Genomic DNA, 17,961 nt, shown 5'->3' on the forward strand with positions numbered 1-17,961 from the left:
TCACGACACTGGAAGACAGAAGAGTAAGGGGGGACATGATCACAACCTACAAAATCCTCAGGGGAATCGACCGGGTAAACAAGGACGAACTTTTCAACACTGGTGGGACGCGAACAAGGGGACACAGGTGGAAGCTGAGTACCCAAATGAGCCACAGAGACGTTAGAAAGAACTTTTTCAGTGTCAGAGTAGTTAGCAAATGGAATGCATTAGGAAGTGATGTGGTGGAGGCTGACTCCATTCACAGTTTCAAATGTAGATATGATAGAGCCCAATAGGCTCAGGAATCTGTACACCAGTTGATTGACGGTTGAGAGGCGGGACCAAAGAGCCAGAGCTCAACCCCCGCAAGCACAATTAGGTGAGTACACACACACGCTGAAATTACAGTAACATGATATATTTTTTTGAACAAGCCTTGAACCAGAACAAGGTAATTCCAGGAGACTAGGGGTATCCAGGACGAAATTAAAGCATTGTTTAATTTTTTCACTCAACTCTTGAAGCACTTGAAGCTCTGTGCTGAAAATTCATGAGTAATGAAGTTTTGTGAATTGCTCTTTGACCTACTTCCTCCACAGCCTGGGTTATGTCATGGGCTCTGGCACGAGGCAGGTAAAAACACCCACCATACAGGGAGTCCTGACATAAAACTCCACCAGTTATCCATTCATCATTTAATCACCTTTCAACACGTGTCAAAGTGAAAGACTTCTTTGTTCATATTTAAAAGAGGAAACCTATTGTCAATTTCGACATGACAGACATTAACTTTGTCATATTCACTGTGTTTCACGCTAGATGAAATTCGGTATTTTCATGTGATGAATAAATGTCTTCAATGACTTTATACTCGGTAAAATTAGAGTACATTGCCTCATTTTGCAATACATCGATTTGTTATTACCATTAATATTTGTCAACTTTCATGTACATTGCTTTTTCAAGCGGGGACAAAATAGAAAATTTTTCTCTTCAATCTGAACATTCATGGTCAACATTCATCCAAAAGAAAAATGTTTTCAGATTTATACAATATCGTTTTCAAGGGTAAAATCTTTCTCGAAAAAAAAATTTCCCAGCTCCAATTTATTAGCTACCAACTGGTTCGAGGAATATACCTGCATTCAGAATTGTTTAAATATATCATCCCATAAACCTTTCACGACTCGTGTCACACATGGGGAAGCTGGCAGGGAATTATTTATCTGAGAACCATTGCATCCTGTGCTTAATTATTTTTTAGTTTGCGAAAATGATATCGCTGAGGTTAATGGGGTAATTTTATTTTATTAACTCTGCTAATTAAAACATATAACAATCAAAATCTCTCACTCTCTCTCGACTGATTTTATTTGCTGAGATTATAACACGTGGAAGAACAAAAGGATATATAATGCGCTGTCTAGCGGCCTTTTGTTTTCTCTGACCAGATCTCAGGGTAAGTTTCCAAGGCTTACCGTTACGGTGTGTGGGTGGACGGTGTAATGATAGGTGTAGGCTGTTTAGTGGTGGAGTGTGTGTGTGTGTGTGTTGCTGTGGTTGGTGCGGTGTGTTTGTCCCCCACAAACACAGCACCCTACTCCCTCCACAATTACAGCACTCTACACCCCCACAAACACAGCACCCTACACCCCCACAAACACAGCACCCGACACCCCCACAAACACAGCACCCTACACCCCCACAAACACAGCACCCGACACCCCCACAAACACAGCACCCTACACCCCCACAAACACAGCACCCTACACCCCCACAAACACAGCACCCTACACCCTACACAAACACAGCACCCTACACCTCTACAAACACAGCACCCTACACCACAAACACAGCACCCTACACCCCCACAAACACAGCACCCTACACCCCCACAAACACAGCACCCTACACCCCCACAAACACAGCACCCTACACCCTACACAAACACAGCACCCTACACCTCTACAAACACAGCACCCTACACCACAAACACAGCACCCTACACCCCCACAAACACAGCACCCTTACACCCCTACAAACACAGCACCCTACACCTCCACAAACACAGCGCCCTACACCACAAACACAGCACCCTACACCTCTACAAACACAGCACCCTACACCCCCACAAACACAGCACCCTACACCCTACACAAACACAGCACCCTACACCTCTACAAACACAGCACCCTACACTACAAACACAGCACCCTACACCCCCACAAACAGAGCACCCTTACACCTCTACAAACACAGCACCCTACACCCCCACAAACACAGCACCCTACACCCCCACAAACACAGCACCCTACACCCACACAAACACAGCACCCTACACCCCCACAAACAGAGCACCCTTACACCTCTACAAACACAACACCCTACACCCCCACAAACACAGCACCCTACACCCCCCACAAACACAGCACCCTACACCCCCACACAAACACAGCACCCTACACCCCCACAAACACAGCACCCTACACCTCCACAAACACAGCACCCGACACCCCCACAAACACAGCACCCTACACCCCCACAAACACAGCACCCTACACCTCCACAAACACAGCACCCTACACCACAAACACAGCACCCTACACCCCCACAAACACAGCACCCTTACACCCCTGCAAACACAGCACCCTACACCTCCACAAACACAGCACCCTACACCCCCACAAACACAGCACCCTACACCCCCACAAACACAGCACCCTACACCCCCACACAAACACAGCACCCTACACCCCCACAAACACAGCACCCTACACCTCCACAAACACAGCACCCTACACCCCCACAAACACAGCGCCCGACACCCCCCACAAACACAGCACCCTACACCCCCCCCCCCACACACACACAAACACAGCACCCTACACCCCCCCCCCCCACACACAAACACAGCACCCTACACCCCCCCCCCCCCCCACACACAAACACAGCACCCTACACCCCCCCCCACACACAAACACAGCACCCTACACCCCCCCACACACAAACACAGCACCCTACACCCCCCCCCCACACACAAACACAGCACCCTACACCCCCCCCCCACACACAAACACAGCACCCTACACCCCCCCCCCCCACCAACACAACGCACCACACTACATTCGTCGAATTCCCGGGAAACGCCATTTCCGGGTCATTTCCCTCTTTGTCACAAAGAATTAAGATAGATGATCGAGTATTAACACGAAAAGAAAAATAGTTTTGATACGATAAGACGAGGATAAAGCCACAAGAGCGACATAGAAGCCAGATGATTGGGAGGAAGATTGCACAATTGTTTACGATTCAGGAGACAAGAAGAACGATTTGGACAATTTATTTTACGAGTGAAAAGAAGAACTATTGGATTTTTGTTTCTGTTTTTATCTATGACACGACGTTAACAACAACATTTTGAGAAAAGATAGATAGCACGACAATTGCATCATGGTGCTGAACCACAGAACGACTCATTCAGCAGTAGTCATCAAGGTCTTAATTACTTGTCTTTTAGTGAAATGCAGAATTGTATTATATCAAATTCTTATTAATGTTATTATACATTAAGGTTTTGTGCATTGGCATCGGGTTAAGATAGGTCTGATGTTTTGGCTCTGTTGTACAAATAAATCATTATTTGTATTTATATATCCTATTCTTCACATTATCTAAAGGCTCGTTAATTTATCAGCCGTCTCCTGTTGCTTAACGACAAATACTTTATAAGTGAAAGGATGGGAAAGGAATTTTTAGAGGAAAGCGCCAAGATATTACGACTATATAGCACTGGGAAGGATGTCAGGATAAGGATTTGGGATGGGACGGGGGGAGGAATGGTGCCCAACCATTTGGACGGTCGGGGATTGAACGCTGACCTGCATGAAGTGAGACCTTCGCTCTACCCTCAAGCCCAAGTGGTTGGTCTCCACTTAACAAGTGAGTGTATGCTGCTCACAACTGATTACCTTCAAGTTTTTCTCGAACAATGCTTCACTTGTTTCTTATGTTCCAGTACACGTTTCCAAATGATTATCCTAGCACTGTAAATTAAAATAATTATCAGTAGAATCAAAGACTCCTACCGTAACCTACCTTAGGCTTACGGAACCACAAACAACAAATTGTTTTATTCGATTATGAATGAAAATATTTTGAGTGACAAGAGATGAATACTTTTTAAACGCATTCTTCGGGAATACCGCAGCCTGGAGGACCATAGCCTGTGGATGAGCTAATTTTCTAACCGTTCCTCACGCTGTGTTCGCTTAAAAACACATTCAATAATTTTGAAGGACTCTGAAATGAAATACTGTATCACAATTTAACACAAATATTGTTACGTTATTAATTGATGCATAGTGGAACCACCATAACGTGATCGATCAATGGGAAAATATTGAGGCAATGCGATGGGATCGAACTATTGTCCCATGACACACTACGGAATGACAGAACACGAGTTTTCTCCCATTACATTGCTTCAATATTTTCTCATTAATCGACCACATTATAGTGATTCCACTGTGCATAAATAATGACACATATTATAATTTTGTGTAAAGCTAGACCTAGGAGAGGCAAGGTTAGGTGCTTTGATTGTGTTGGCAATTAGTTGTATCTGCAGTTCTTGTGGTGAAACAATTAGAGAAGTGCGATTTAAACATAAGAAACGGGTTACGTGACAAATAGATTGTTTTTCATTCATTATCAGGAGACGAGGAGCACAACTCTTAGACTAATGAGCATTTGGTAATGTAAATAAATTCACATTAGCTTAGCAATTTACCTTGATAATTACGTCCATGGCCAATGTCTCGTGGATGAGCTTCAGTTATCAGACAATGCTCGTCAAAGCTCCTGCTGTCCCCATTAAAGCATCCTCAATTTTGCTCTTGGCAATCACAACACAATATTTATTTAAAATGCATGTAAATATTATTATGTAATAAACTTCTGGGTGTACTTAGGTCTAGGGTAGATTAGGTAACTACATGTTGTGGTTCTGTTCGATAGTATATGTTTAAAAGCAAAGCACCTTGAGTTCGAACGTAGTTAGTTGTAAGTCAATTTTATAAAAAAATAAATTGTCCATATGTAAGGAAGCTAATGTTGAGTTAATGAGCACTGGCCAATTCTCACGAGGATGAGATGTTTAGAAAGGTGATATTCGAGCATAACTAATGAGTGAATCACTTTCCGCTAACAATCGTGATCGAATTCAGCGAAAGTCAGCTAAAGCTTGACACATCTGTCTGTCTGTCTGTCTGTCTGTGTCTACCACACACACAGACAGACATACACATACACACAGATACACGAAAAACCTCCACAACCTTACCACCCTCTCCTTTCTCTGTGGTTGTTCTGGAAAACAATAATTATGCCCTGTGAAGATCGGAGCTTCACCTTACTTTCCTTAATTACACCTTACTTTCCTCCTCAGCTCTCTCTTGCCTATTTATTGCCTGTCTCGACCTCCTCATCACAATCGACTTGAGAATGGTCCAGGACGGACCGAAACGTCGTCGTCCCTTCACCTTCTAGTGTGTGGTCTGGTCAACATCAGAGCTTCCTTATCCTGTAAAGAAGGGAGCGTCCTTATCCTGTGAAGAAGGGAGCGTCCTTATCCTGTGAAGAAGGGAGCGTCCTTATCCTGTAAGGAAGGGAGCGTCCTTAACCTGTGAAGAAGGGAGCGTCCTTAACCTGTGAAGAAGGGAGCGTCCTTATCCTGTGAAGAAGGGAGCGTCCTTATCCTGTGAAGAAGGGAGCGTCCTTATCCTGTGAAGAAGGGAGCGTCCTTATCCTGTGAAGAAGGGAGCGTCCTTATTCTTTGAAGAAGGGAGCGTCCTTATCCTGTGAAGAAGGGAGCGTCCTTATCCTGTGAAGAAGGGAGCGTCCTTATCCTGTGAAGAAGGGAGCGTCCTTATTCTTTGAAGAAGGGAGCGTCCTTATTCTTTGAAGGAGCGAGCGACCTTATCTCCCGCTAAGGTAACAGGGCCTTGAGAGATCCCGAAGCCAGATCTGAGAAGCTTGTCATTTTTAGCCATGTATTCAAGACCTTTCTTGGTGTTCCTCCCATTCACTTTTATAGTTGTTTGTTCAGACAGGATAGTACCGGGTGCTCGTCTTGGAGGCAGAGTAGGCAACAGGACTCTGGTATGTTAATGGTAACGGTGTTGTGGGATGACTATGGAAACAGGGTTGTGGTATTATTATTATGGTAACGGAAATGGGTTATTACCATAGTAACGGAAACCCGGTTAATATATCAAATGGAATGGGTACAGTGCCAATTCTCGCATTAGATGACCTATGGGATTCTATGGGCAGCACCATCGTAGGTAATAGTTGCAAAATAGCGGCTTGTAAGGCAAAATTTGGCGGTGTTAGGTGTGTGTGTGACTAGACCTGTGCACGTCCCCCTGTGCATGTCCCCCTGTCCTCGTCCCCCTGTGCACGTCTCCCCTGTGCACGTCCCCCTGTGCCCGTACCTTTGTTGTGTAAGAGTTGGTTGTTCAGTGGAGAAGCCACAGTAAAATATTTGTGTCACATATCTTGACCAAACTGTGTCAAATTCTGCCTGTTGCGTTTTGAAACTTTGAAAGTCGGGTACATTTTTTTCTTCTGCTCTTGGATGTTTCATAATGGTTCAAAGTCATATATGTGCGACCTGCATTGTTCAGGATGATTGTATCATTGCTATCATTGTGTTCGCATGTAATCCCATTATTGTTCTGTATGACCTTCGTATTTTAAGGCAAAATACTATTTGAAATCAAGTTTTCATTATCTGTGATATATATTTTTTCATTGTCAAACATTACGAGTGTTGGAGAAGTCCGTTCGCGAGTCGTATACAAGTCGAATGTTGTCATCGGGAGAAATAAAAGTAGAAAAATATGCTATAGATCATGGTTAGAGTTATTAGACTCGAGGGCCATTGGTTCATCAATGCATCAAGTATTAAGCAAGAGTTGTATTAGGGTGGGCAGACTGCATTGTCTTGGACTGTCAGAAAGCTTTTGACACAGTACGCTATAAGAGACTACTACATAATTTGGAGAAACAAGCTGGAGTTAGTGGTAAGGTGTTCCAATAGATGAAGGAGTACCTAAACAACAGGAAGCAGAGACTTACTGTGGTAAGGTGATCCAATAGATAAAGGAGTACCTAAACAACAGGAAGCAGAGACTTACTGTTGAGACTTTCTGAGGCGAGACCTCAGAATGGCGTGGTCACCAGCGCAGTCCCACAGGTTTCTGTACTTGGACCTATTTTGATTCCGATAAACGTGAATGATCTTCCAGGAGGATTAGACTCATTCCTCTCAATGTTTGCTGATGATGTTAAAAATTATGAGAAGGATTAGGACAGAGGAGGACAGCAAAAGGCTACAGGATGACCTAAACAGACTGAAGGAATGGTTCAACAAATGGCTACTAGAGTTTAACTCGAGCAAGCAAAGTGATGGGTGTAGGGAGCAGGTCCCCAAACACAAGGTTCCAGATGGGAGAGGATTTTCTTCAGGAGTCAGAGAAATATCTAGGAGTTGGTATCACACCAGACCTGTCCGCTAAATCCCACATCAGAAGGATAACATTTGCGGTGTATGCAAGGCTGGCAAACTCAAGAGCTGCCTTTAGAAACTTGTGTAAGGATCATTGAGAACCTTGCACACCACATATGTCAGACCAATACTGGAATATGCGGCTCCAGCGTGGAGTACCCATCTAGTCAAATACAATACGAAGTTAGAGAAGATTTGGAGGTATGCCACTAGGCATACCTCCAAACTGAGGGGCGATGATTTACGAATAAAAGATTACTGGAATTACACCTCACGACACTGGAAGACAAGAGTTAGGGGAGACATGATCACTACCTATAAAATTCTCAGAGGGATTGACAGAGATAAACTGTTTAACACGGGTGAAACGCGAACAAGGGGGATACAGGTGGACACTGAGTACCCAAATGAGCCACAGAGACGTTAGCAAAAACTTTTTCAGTGTCAGAGTAGTTAACATATGAAATGCATTAGGCAGTGATGTGCTGGAGGCTGACTCTATACACAGTTTCAAATGTAGATATGATAGAGGACAGTAGGCTCAGGAATCTGTACACCAGTTGATTGACAGTTGAGAGGCGGGACCAAAGAGTCAGAGCTCAACCTCCATGAGTACAACTAGGTGAGTACACACACCCACACACACCCACACACACACACACACACACACACACACACACACACACACACACACACACACAAACCTCACTTCGCTGGAAGACAGAAGAATTAGGGGGGACATGATCACCACATTCAAGATTCTGAAGGGAATTGATAGGGTAGATTAAGACAGTCTATTTAACACAAGGGGAACACGCACAAGGGGACACAGGTGGAAACTGAGTGCCCAAATGAGCCACAGAGATATTAGAAAGAACTTTTTTAGTGTCAGAGTGGTTGACAAATGGAATGCATTAGGGGGTGATTTGGTGGAGGCTGACTCCATACACAGTTTCAAATGTAGATATGACAGAGCCCGATAGGCTCAGGAATCTGTACACCTGTTGATTGACGGTTGAGAGGCGGGACCAAAGAGCCAGAGCTCAACCCCCGCAAACACAACTAGGTGAGTACACACCTGGATGTCTGACTCTCCGTGCAAGTGAGGCGACGCGCCCAGAGAACCTTCCGTCTACCAACAACACTGGGCAATTTGCTGATAAATTTGCCAATAACGATAAGATCAGCCTGTCAGTGACGTCACCCAATTGTTGCATTTATCACAAACAGTCGAATGGTTGCGTTCGATGGTCGAGTTTTGCTGGCTTCTGCTAACAGTTCGGGTATCGTTCAGATTTTGTAATGTCGCTCAATGAGGATTGTGTGGAAATGTGGGTGCTTGAGTGGGTGAGTTTGGCGTGTGCGTATGTGGCTGTGCGTGCGAAGGTAGCTATGCGTGCGTATGTGGCTGTTGCGTGCATAGGTATTGGTGAGAACATGCACGTGTATCTATTTGCAAGGGTAAATTATAAAGTTCCCCTTTCTTGTGTCCAACCACTTGGGATGACGGTCTCATTTCATTCAATTCTGCGTTCAATCCCCAACCGTCCAAGTGGTTGGGTATCAATCCTTAACCAGCCCCGTCCACTGTCCTGTCCCAAATCCTAATCCTGATCTGCCCTTCCAAGTGCTATATAGTCATAATGGCTTGGCGCTTTCTGTTGATAATTCCCTCCCTCCCTCCCCGTTCTTGTTAAAATAGAATTATCTGTCAAAATAACATAGAAGTCGATGAATTCTATCACAGGCGAGTTACCAGACTGATCTGTGTTACCTCTGATGAGCTCTTAAGAGTGAGATCTGATGGGGTGGTATTGGGAGGGAGGAGGAGGTAGCGTGGACACGGAGGGGGGGAGGACACGGAGGGGGAGAGAGGGTGGACACGGAGGGGGGGAGGACACGGAGGGAGAGAAAAGAAGGTGGCATAACGAGCTAAAAAGTATGTTCAAGTGAAGAAATAATTGTTTTAGAAATTATTTGGCTGGTCGTGGTGATGAAGGGAGGGAATGTGGTGGTGGTGATGGAGGGTAGTGGTGGTGGTGGTGATAGAGGGTAGTGGTGGTGGTGGTGATGATGGAGGGTAGTGGTGGTGGTGATGGAGGGTAGTGGTGGTGGTGGTGATGGAGGGTAGTGGTGGTGGTGATGATGGAGGGTAGTGGTGGTGGTGATGGAGGGTAGTGGTGGTGGTGGTGATGGAGGGTAGTGGTGGTGGTGATGATGGAGGGTAGTGGTGGTGGTGATGGAGGGTAGTGGTGGTGGTGGTGATGGAGGGTAGTGGTGGTGGTGGTGATGGAGGGTAGTGGTGGTGGTGATGATGGAGGGTAGTGGTGGTGGTGATGATGGAGGGTAGTGGTGGTGGTGATGATGGAGGGTAGTGGTGGTGGTGATGGTGATGGAGGGTAGTGGTGGTGGTGATGGAGGATAGTGGTGGTGGTAGTGGTGATAGAAGGAGAGAGGGTAGTGGTCGTGGCGATGAAGAAGAAAGAGAAAGTAATTATAATACCACATGCCAATGATTATACTTATACTCATTGTTTCATCACGGTCATATGTAATTGAACCTTTCTCACCCTCCTACTGTATCTTACAGCAGGAAGTTCATGTTTTCATCATGTTCTTTCTGCACTCTTCCCATGTGAGTCAAAAGATTTTTGCAATTTATATTTTGTTTCCCCCTGGGATTAATTTAATTAGAAACATATATCAAATTTGCCACGTAAATTTTGTATACATTTTTATAACAAACTTTTATTTAACCTTAGTGAATTTGAGCACGAGGTTTTTCGTACATTAAATTTTCAAGGACATTTTCCCCGGCAATATTTCTTCCTCATCCGTCGATGAAATTTTTAGGGAGCCGTATTGACACATTCGCTTTTATCCGTTGTTAATCCATTAGTTTCTGCCTCGGCTCCGACACGTATTGGTGGTGTTCTCTTAGCACTGAAGCTGGCTACACGAACTCCGTCATATATTATGTAACGTTTGCTTCCTGCTTAATGCACTCGTCGAGAGAGATGGGATGGAGTGTGTGTATTGGTGGGCGTAAATGTGGGTGGGGTGGTTTTAGTGGGCGTACATGTGGGTGGGGGTGGTCTTGGTGGGCGTACATGTGGGTGGGGTGGTCTTAGTGGGCGTACATGTGGGTGGGGGTGGTCTTGTTGGGCGTACATGTGGGTGGGGTGGTCTTGGTGGACGTACATGTGGGTGGGGTGGTCTTGATGGGCGTACATGTGGGTGGGGTGGTCTTGGTGGGCGTACATGTGGGTGGGGTGGTCTTGGTGGGCGTACATGTGGGTGGGGTGGTCTTGGTGGGCGTACATGTGAGTGGGGGTGGTCTTGTTGGGCGTACATGTGGGTGGGGTGGTCTTGGTGGGCGTACATGTGGGTGGGGTGGTCTTGATGGGCGTACATGTGGGTGGGGTGGTCTTGGTGGGCGTACATGTGGGTGGGGTGGTCTTGGTGGGCGTACATGTGAGTGGGGGTGGTCTTGTTGGGCGTACATGTGGGTGGGGGTGGTCTTGGTGGGCGTACATGTGGGTGGGGTGGTCTTGGTGGGCGTACATGTGGGTGGGGTGGTCTTGGTGGGCGTACATGTGGGTGGGGTGGTCTTGGTGGGCGTACATGTGAGTGGGGTGGTCTTGTTGGGCGTACATGTGGGTGGGGGTGGTCTTGGTGGGCGTACATGTGGGTGGGGTGGTCTTGGTGGGCGTACATGTGGGTGGGGTGGTCTTGGTGGGTGTACATGTGAGTGGGGGTGGTCTTGTTGGGCGTACATGTGGGTGGGGATGGTCTTGGTGGGTGTACATGTGAGTGGGGGTGGTCTTGTTGGGCGTACATGTGGGTGGGGTGGTCTTGGTGGGCGTACATGTGAGTGGGGGTGGTCTTGGTGGGTGTACATGTGGGTGGGGTGGTCTTGGTGGGCGTACATGTGGGTGGGGTGGTCTTGGTGGGCGTACATGTGGGTGGGGGTGGTCTTGTTGGGCGTACATGTGGGTGGGGGTGGTCTTGTTGGGCGTACATGTGGGTGGGGGTGGTCTTGGTGGGTGTACATGTGGGTGGGGGTGGTCTTGGTGGGCGTACATGTGGGTGGGGTGGTCTTGTTGGGCGTACATGTGGGTGGGGGTGGTCTTGGTGGGCGTACATGTGGGTGGAGTGGTCTTGGTGGGCGTACATGTGAGTGGGGGTGGTCTTGGTGGGTGTACATGTGGGTGGGGTGGTCTTGGTGGGCGTACATGTGGGTGGGGTGGTCTTGGTGGGCGTACATGTGGGTGGGGAGGTGTTGATGTGCAGTACATGTTTCAATGTTTTGCTTATGGATAATTGGAAATACTTAAACTAAACTAATTGTCATCGCTTGTAGATATATTGACGGAGATGAATTTAAGGAAACTGAAGGTTATGAATTCATAGTTTTCTTGACGATGCTGGACATCACAAGGGAGTCGTTATTAGTAAGATCTTATAAGGAAGATTTATATACTCCAGGACGGCGCAGTGTTACGGGTGATATGATGGAAATGTGACAAAAAAGGTACAAGGTAACATGAGAGACTTGGAATCGCTGGATTGTTTCAAGCGATTCCAAGACAGCTCTTAATACCCCCCGATAGTGGGTATTAGGAGCTGTCTGGTATGGCACGGAAATCTATGCAAATTCAAATGTTCGTAAGTGCTTACATTGATGACCCAATGTTTAAGGACTCGCTTTGATGACTGGTTGCTTAAGGATATAAGTCAGTAGTAATGATGCAACATTTCAGCAGGTATTGATGCAACATTACAGCAGGTACTGATGCAACATTACAGCAGATATTGATGCAACATTACAGCAGGTACTGATGCAACATTACAGCAGGTATTGATGCAACATTACAGCAGGTACTGATGCAACATTACAGCAGGTATTGATGCAACATTACAGCAGGTACTGATGCAACATTACAACAGGTATTGATGCAACATTACAGCAGGTATTGATGCAACATTACAGCAGGTACTGATGCAACATTACAGCAGGTATTGATGCAACATTACAGCAGGTACTGATGCAACATTACAGCAGGTATTGATGCAACATTACAGCAGGTACTGATGCAACATTACAACAGGTATTGATGCAACATTACAGCAGGTATTGATGCAACATTACAGCAGGTATTGATGCAACATTACAGCAGGTATTGATGCAACATTACAGCAGGTATTGATGCAACATTACAGCAGGTATTGATGCAACATTACAGCAGGTATTGATGCAACATTAAAGCAGGTATTGATGCAACATTACAGCAGGTATTGATGCAACATTACAGCAGGTATTGATGCAACATTACAGCAGGTACTGATGCAACATTACAGCAGGTATTGATGCAACATTACAGCAGGTATTGATGCAACATTACAGCAGGTATTGATGCAATATTACAGCAGGTATATATGCAACATTAGAGCAGGTATTGATGCAACATTACAGCAGGTATTGATGCAACATTACAGCAGGTATTGATGCAACATTACAGCAGGTATTGATGCAACATTACAGCAGGTATTGATGCAACATTACAGCAGGTATTGATGCAACATTACAGCAGGTATTGATGCAACATTACAGCAGGTATTGATGCAACATTACAGCAGGTATTGATGCAACATTACAGCAGGTATTGATGCAACATTACAGCAGGTATTGATGCAACATTAAAGCAGGTATTGATGCAACATTACAGCAGGTATTGATGCAACATTACAGCAGGTATTGATGCAACATTACAGCAGGTACTGATGCAACATTACAGCAGGTATTGATGCAACATTACAGCAGGTATTGATGCAACATTACAGCAGGTATTGATGCAATATTACAGCAGGTATATATGCAACATTACAGCAGGTATTGATGCAACATTACAGCAGGTATTGATGCAACATTACAGCAGGTATTGATGCAACATTACAGCAGGTATTGATGCAATATTACAGCAGGTATTGATGCAACATTACAGCAGGTATTGATGCAACATTACAGCAGGTATATATGCAACATTACAGCAGGTATTGATGCAACATTACAGCAGGTATTGATGCAACATTACATCAGGTATTGATGCAACATTACAGCAGGTATTGATGCAACATTACAGCAGGTATTGATGCAACATTACAGCAGGTATTGATGCAACATTACAGCAGGTATTGATGCAACATTACATCAGGTATTGATGCAACATTACAGCAGGTATTGATGTAACATTACAGCAGGTATTGATGTAACATTACAGCAGGTATTGATGCAACATTACAGCAGGTATTGATGCAACATTACAGCAGGTATTGATGCAACATTACAGCAGGTATTGATGCAACATTACAGCAGGTATTGATGCAACATTACAGCAGGTATTGATGCAACATTACAGCAGGTTCACAGACCCAAGCAAGAAAGGTACTATTTTTAGCATTGCCATTTTAACTCAATCATTTTTTAACGTATTAAATATGGTATGTGTGCGTCTCATTAACCCTGCAAGGCACACAGTTCCACCCCATCTATCGCTAAACTGTTCTTGAAATCATATGTTTTCAAAAGCTCAAATGATATTCAGTTTATTATATCCCACATGAAAATGGTCTTTATTTGTATATATGAGCTTCAATCGTATTTCCTGCGGCTCTGAGACACTCAAAGCAGTCTAATCCCAGAGCTCTCTGAATATTTAATGATGTTGTACAGAAGACTTAACAATGCTTCTCTGTTTGTTTTACCGAAACTAGTCATGGTTTCGAATGGCTACTTAATCGTTCGAATTAGTAACGTTTTATGATATGACACACACAACCCTACTTGTCTTATTGAGTCTAGTTATTAATTTTACATCATATAGAGGTTGTAATGATTATTAACATCTTTATTAGAGTTAATGGCGTCGGCTTCGATGTCTTCCTCCCTACCCTGCTCTCTCCTCCTCTTCCACCCCTCCTGTCTATCTCCTGATCCTTCTTCCCCTCTCTTCTTATCCCACTCTCCACCTTTCTCCATATCTATCCTTCTCTCTCCCACAACATCACCTCTTTCTTCCCCTCTCTCTTTTCCTCTGCTCCCTGTCACCCCATCTCCTCCTCTCTCCCCCTCTCTCAGAACACATAATCCCGGTAAACACTCTCCATAACCATCACGTTCTTTTTACAGTTGTTACTTTGATGCAGTGTTGTAACAACAATTAATAAAGGTTGTAGCTACATTGTATAAGTTGGGATAATATGAACAGCTGAGAAACTCTATGTAAAGCAAGAACCCAATTTCACAACGTATAGGAGTGGCTGGGATTCGGAATAGGAGCTCATCCTTATTAAAGCAGGGCAATGGAGCCGACCCAGATCGCCTTTGACATCCCCATACCATCCATGTGTAAACATTAAGAGTTGCGTGAGTCTAGTTTCAAGTGTCTATTCTAACACCTTGGACAAACAAACCGATCGACCGACAGATATTCTCTACTAAAGATCTGTATGTATTTCATTTTTGTAGCTGGTGAGAATAATGATTCCTTCTGTTATCCATTTATGATAGTTTCTCATCTGTGTCTAATTTCTGGAGACTCGCGTCTAATTCATCCCCTTCAACAATATAAATGATTTCTGTCTGCTAGGATTAAGTCTTGAACTCTCGTCCCAATGGAAGAAGTGGCGAGGGTGGGGGGGGGGTAGGGGAATTCAGTGATAAAGTGCTTAAAAGGTCACATGCAATTAATTTAGTTTATTAGAAAGTGGCACATGTTACAGGAATTCATGTTTTATAAGGTAATAAATGGGAGACCCGGCGATTCCCGGGTTGATTCGGTAGCCAGGTCTTCCCCATACACCCTCCGCGTCTCTCTTCACACTCCCTCCCTCCCCGTCTTCCCAAATCGCTGAAGCAATTTTCAATACACACTTTCTTTATGACGGTAATTATCTTCACTTCATTTACATAACCCCACAACAATCTCTCCCCATCTCCCACCTACACACCCTCCCCATATCGCCCACAAACCCTCCACATATCCTCACTGGTACACCTCCCCGTTTCCTCCCTCCCCGCACACACACACACACACACACACACACACACACACACACACACACACACACACACACAGTGTGGGGCCTCGTAGCCTGGTGGATAGGGTGCAGGACTCGTAATTCTGTGGCGCGGGTTCGATTCCCGCACGAGGCAGAAACAAATGGGCAAAGTTTCTTTCACCTTGAATGCCCCTGTTACCTAGCAGTAAATAGGTACCTGGGAGTTAGTCAGCTGTCACGGGCTGCTTCATGGTGTGTGTGTGTGTGTGTGGTGTGAAAAAAAAGTAGTTAGTAAACAGTTGATTGACAGTTGAGAGGCGGGCCGAAAGAGCAAAGCTCAACCCCCGCAAACACAACTAGGTGAATACAACTAGGTGAATACACACACACACACACACACACACACACACGCCACTGGTTGAATCAACACAACCAAAAGGCTGCACCGAAAATGCAAATCTGTTGTATGAGCAAATACAAATCTGAATTCACTATTATTTACAATAATGCAAACGTTTAGAGACTTGGAGCTGAACACTTCACATACACAAACTTCGTGAAGAAGAAGCATTGGAGCTGTTTCCTCTTTCAGGAGGGCAATGGGCCGACCCCGATCCCAGATGACACTCCCGATAAAATCACAATAATGCAAAGTTTAATGAGGCTAGCAGCCCCGGGCGTCTGGCCTCCAACCTTAAACATAGGTTCTCTGTTATAAATGTAGACTACATAGGGTACCCAGCTGAGCCTGGATTTAACCCACCTGTCCCTCTCTCCCACCCTTTATCTTTCTTCTCCTTTTCCTTCTCCTCACACTAAACACCTTTCTCTCTCTCTCTTATCTCACAATTTATCCCTCTATCTCTCCCTTCTCCCCATTCTCAGTCCCTGTCCCTCTTCTCCATCTTTCTTGCACTCTTCACCCTGCTTTTCCTTTCTTCTCCCATCAAACATACAAATATTCTCTCTCCCTCTGTCACTCCCTCTTCTCTTTTCTCCCATTCTCCCTACCTCTCTCTCTGCCTCCCCTTCTCTCGTTCTTTATCCCTTTATTTTTTTCCCATTACACTTACATTGGGCAAAATATGCTCGAAAAACGTTTTATCAACATTATTTATGTGGAATCTACATTGAATCAACCTTATCAACATTGAATTACTTTTCTTAGCTATTCAAATTTGTACTGGTTATAACGATTTCTTCCTTAATGCAACATTTTAAATTAGCTACAAAAGCTGCTTTTTCCTTTAACTTTTGTGTTGTGATGTATTACAAATATTTTAAAATTAATCTTCAGATGAACAACTCCACAAGGGCCGGGACGAGGATTCGAACCTACGTCCGAGAGCATCCCAGACGCTGCCTTAATCGACTGAGCTACGACATGGTATAAGAATTACAACCAGAAATTCTACTGAATTTACTTGGATCTTGTAGCCTCTCCGAGACACAGACCAGGATTTTACACAATTCCTTAATGAACTCGAGCTATGTCAATAGGCCACTCTACCTCTTCGCCCTTACTTCAATCTTCAGATAATCTTCAGATATTTTCAGACAGGATTAATCTTCAGATAGGGTTAATCTTCAGATATTTCAATAATTGCCGTGCACACAAGCACATTTAGCTCATCCACTTTATTGTTTAAGGTTGTTTAGTCGTTTCCATCTTTTGGTATTTCTGTGCCTATACGCATTGTTTTATGCCTTAATATCTATTTACAACCTGAATATATCTTGCATATTTTCAATTTTTCCACTTAAGCTACTATAGTTTCTCTGATAAATTTAGCTGAAGCCATGAAGAGGATTCGGACCTGCATCCAGGGTACTCCCAATATAACCTTAAATCCCTAGAGGATTCCGTTGAATCCCTGGTTACATTACTTTTGCGTATAGTGGTCCACTGGTTTAAGGCGTATGCTTGGGAATACCCAGGGGTGCAGTTTCGAGTCGTCCTCATGGCTCCAACTGAATTTGTAACTGATGCATCACGTTGATGCAATTTCTTTGTGCATAGTCTCAGGTGATATTATCTTTCTAAATCCTTGTTTTTCACAAAGTACACCAAGACTGGTGATATACAACGTATATATTTGGATATGTCCAAGCATGTGCTCCATTATCTAAGCTGGCAAATAATCCTCCTCTATCATAAAAAAATACACCGCCATTCTGTGTAAACGCCCCCAACGACCAAGAGAAATGTCTTGGAAGGGGGACACAAGATGCTATTAGTATTTCTATGCCTCAGAAGGCAGCTTAACATGGGTTATACAGTTCCTCAGCTGACCGACGGAGCAGAACAAGACAAAGCTGTCACTTCATGGCACCCGTGTGCCTGCCGG

General features: G+C 44.6%; 1 protein-coding gene and 1 non-coding gene across 2 annotated transcripts; one reads left to right on the forward strand and one right to left on the reverse strand.

The window, feature by feature from the left end:
* Window positions 1–10,548: 10,548 nt before the first annotated feature.
* Window positions 10,549–11,850, reverse strand: LOC138358063 (uncharacterized). The gene has a single exon (XM_069315532.1). The coding sequence runs from the start codon at window positions 11,848–11,850 to the stop codon at window positions 10,549–10,551; it is 1,302 nt and encodes a 433-aa protein (XP_069171633.1).
* A 3,846-nt stretch (window positions 11,851–15,696) lies between these two features.
* TRNAT-CGU (transfer RNA threonine (anticodon CGU)) lies at window positions 15,697–15,767 on the forward strand. Its single transcript has one exon. It is a non-coding gene; the product is annotated as a tRNA-Thr (tRNA).
* The last annotated feature ends 2,194 nt before the right edge of the window (window positions 15,768–17,961 follow it).

Source organism: Procambarus clarkii, chromosome 81, assembly GCF_040958095.1.
Source record: "Procambarus clarkii isolate CNS0578487 chromosome 81, FALCON_Pclarkii_2.0, whole genome shotgun sequence".
In the NCBI taxonomy this organism is placed as follows: Eukaryota; Metazoa; Arthropoda; class Malacostraca; order Decapoda; family Cambaridae; genus Procambarus; species Procambarus clarkii.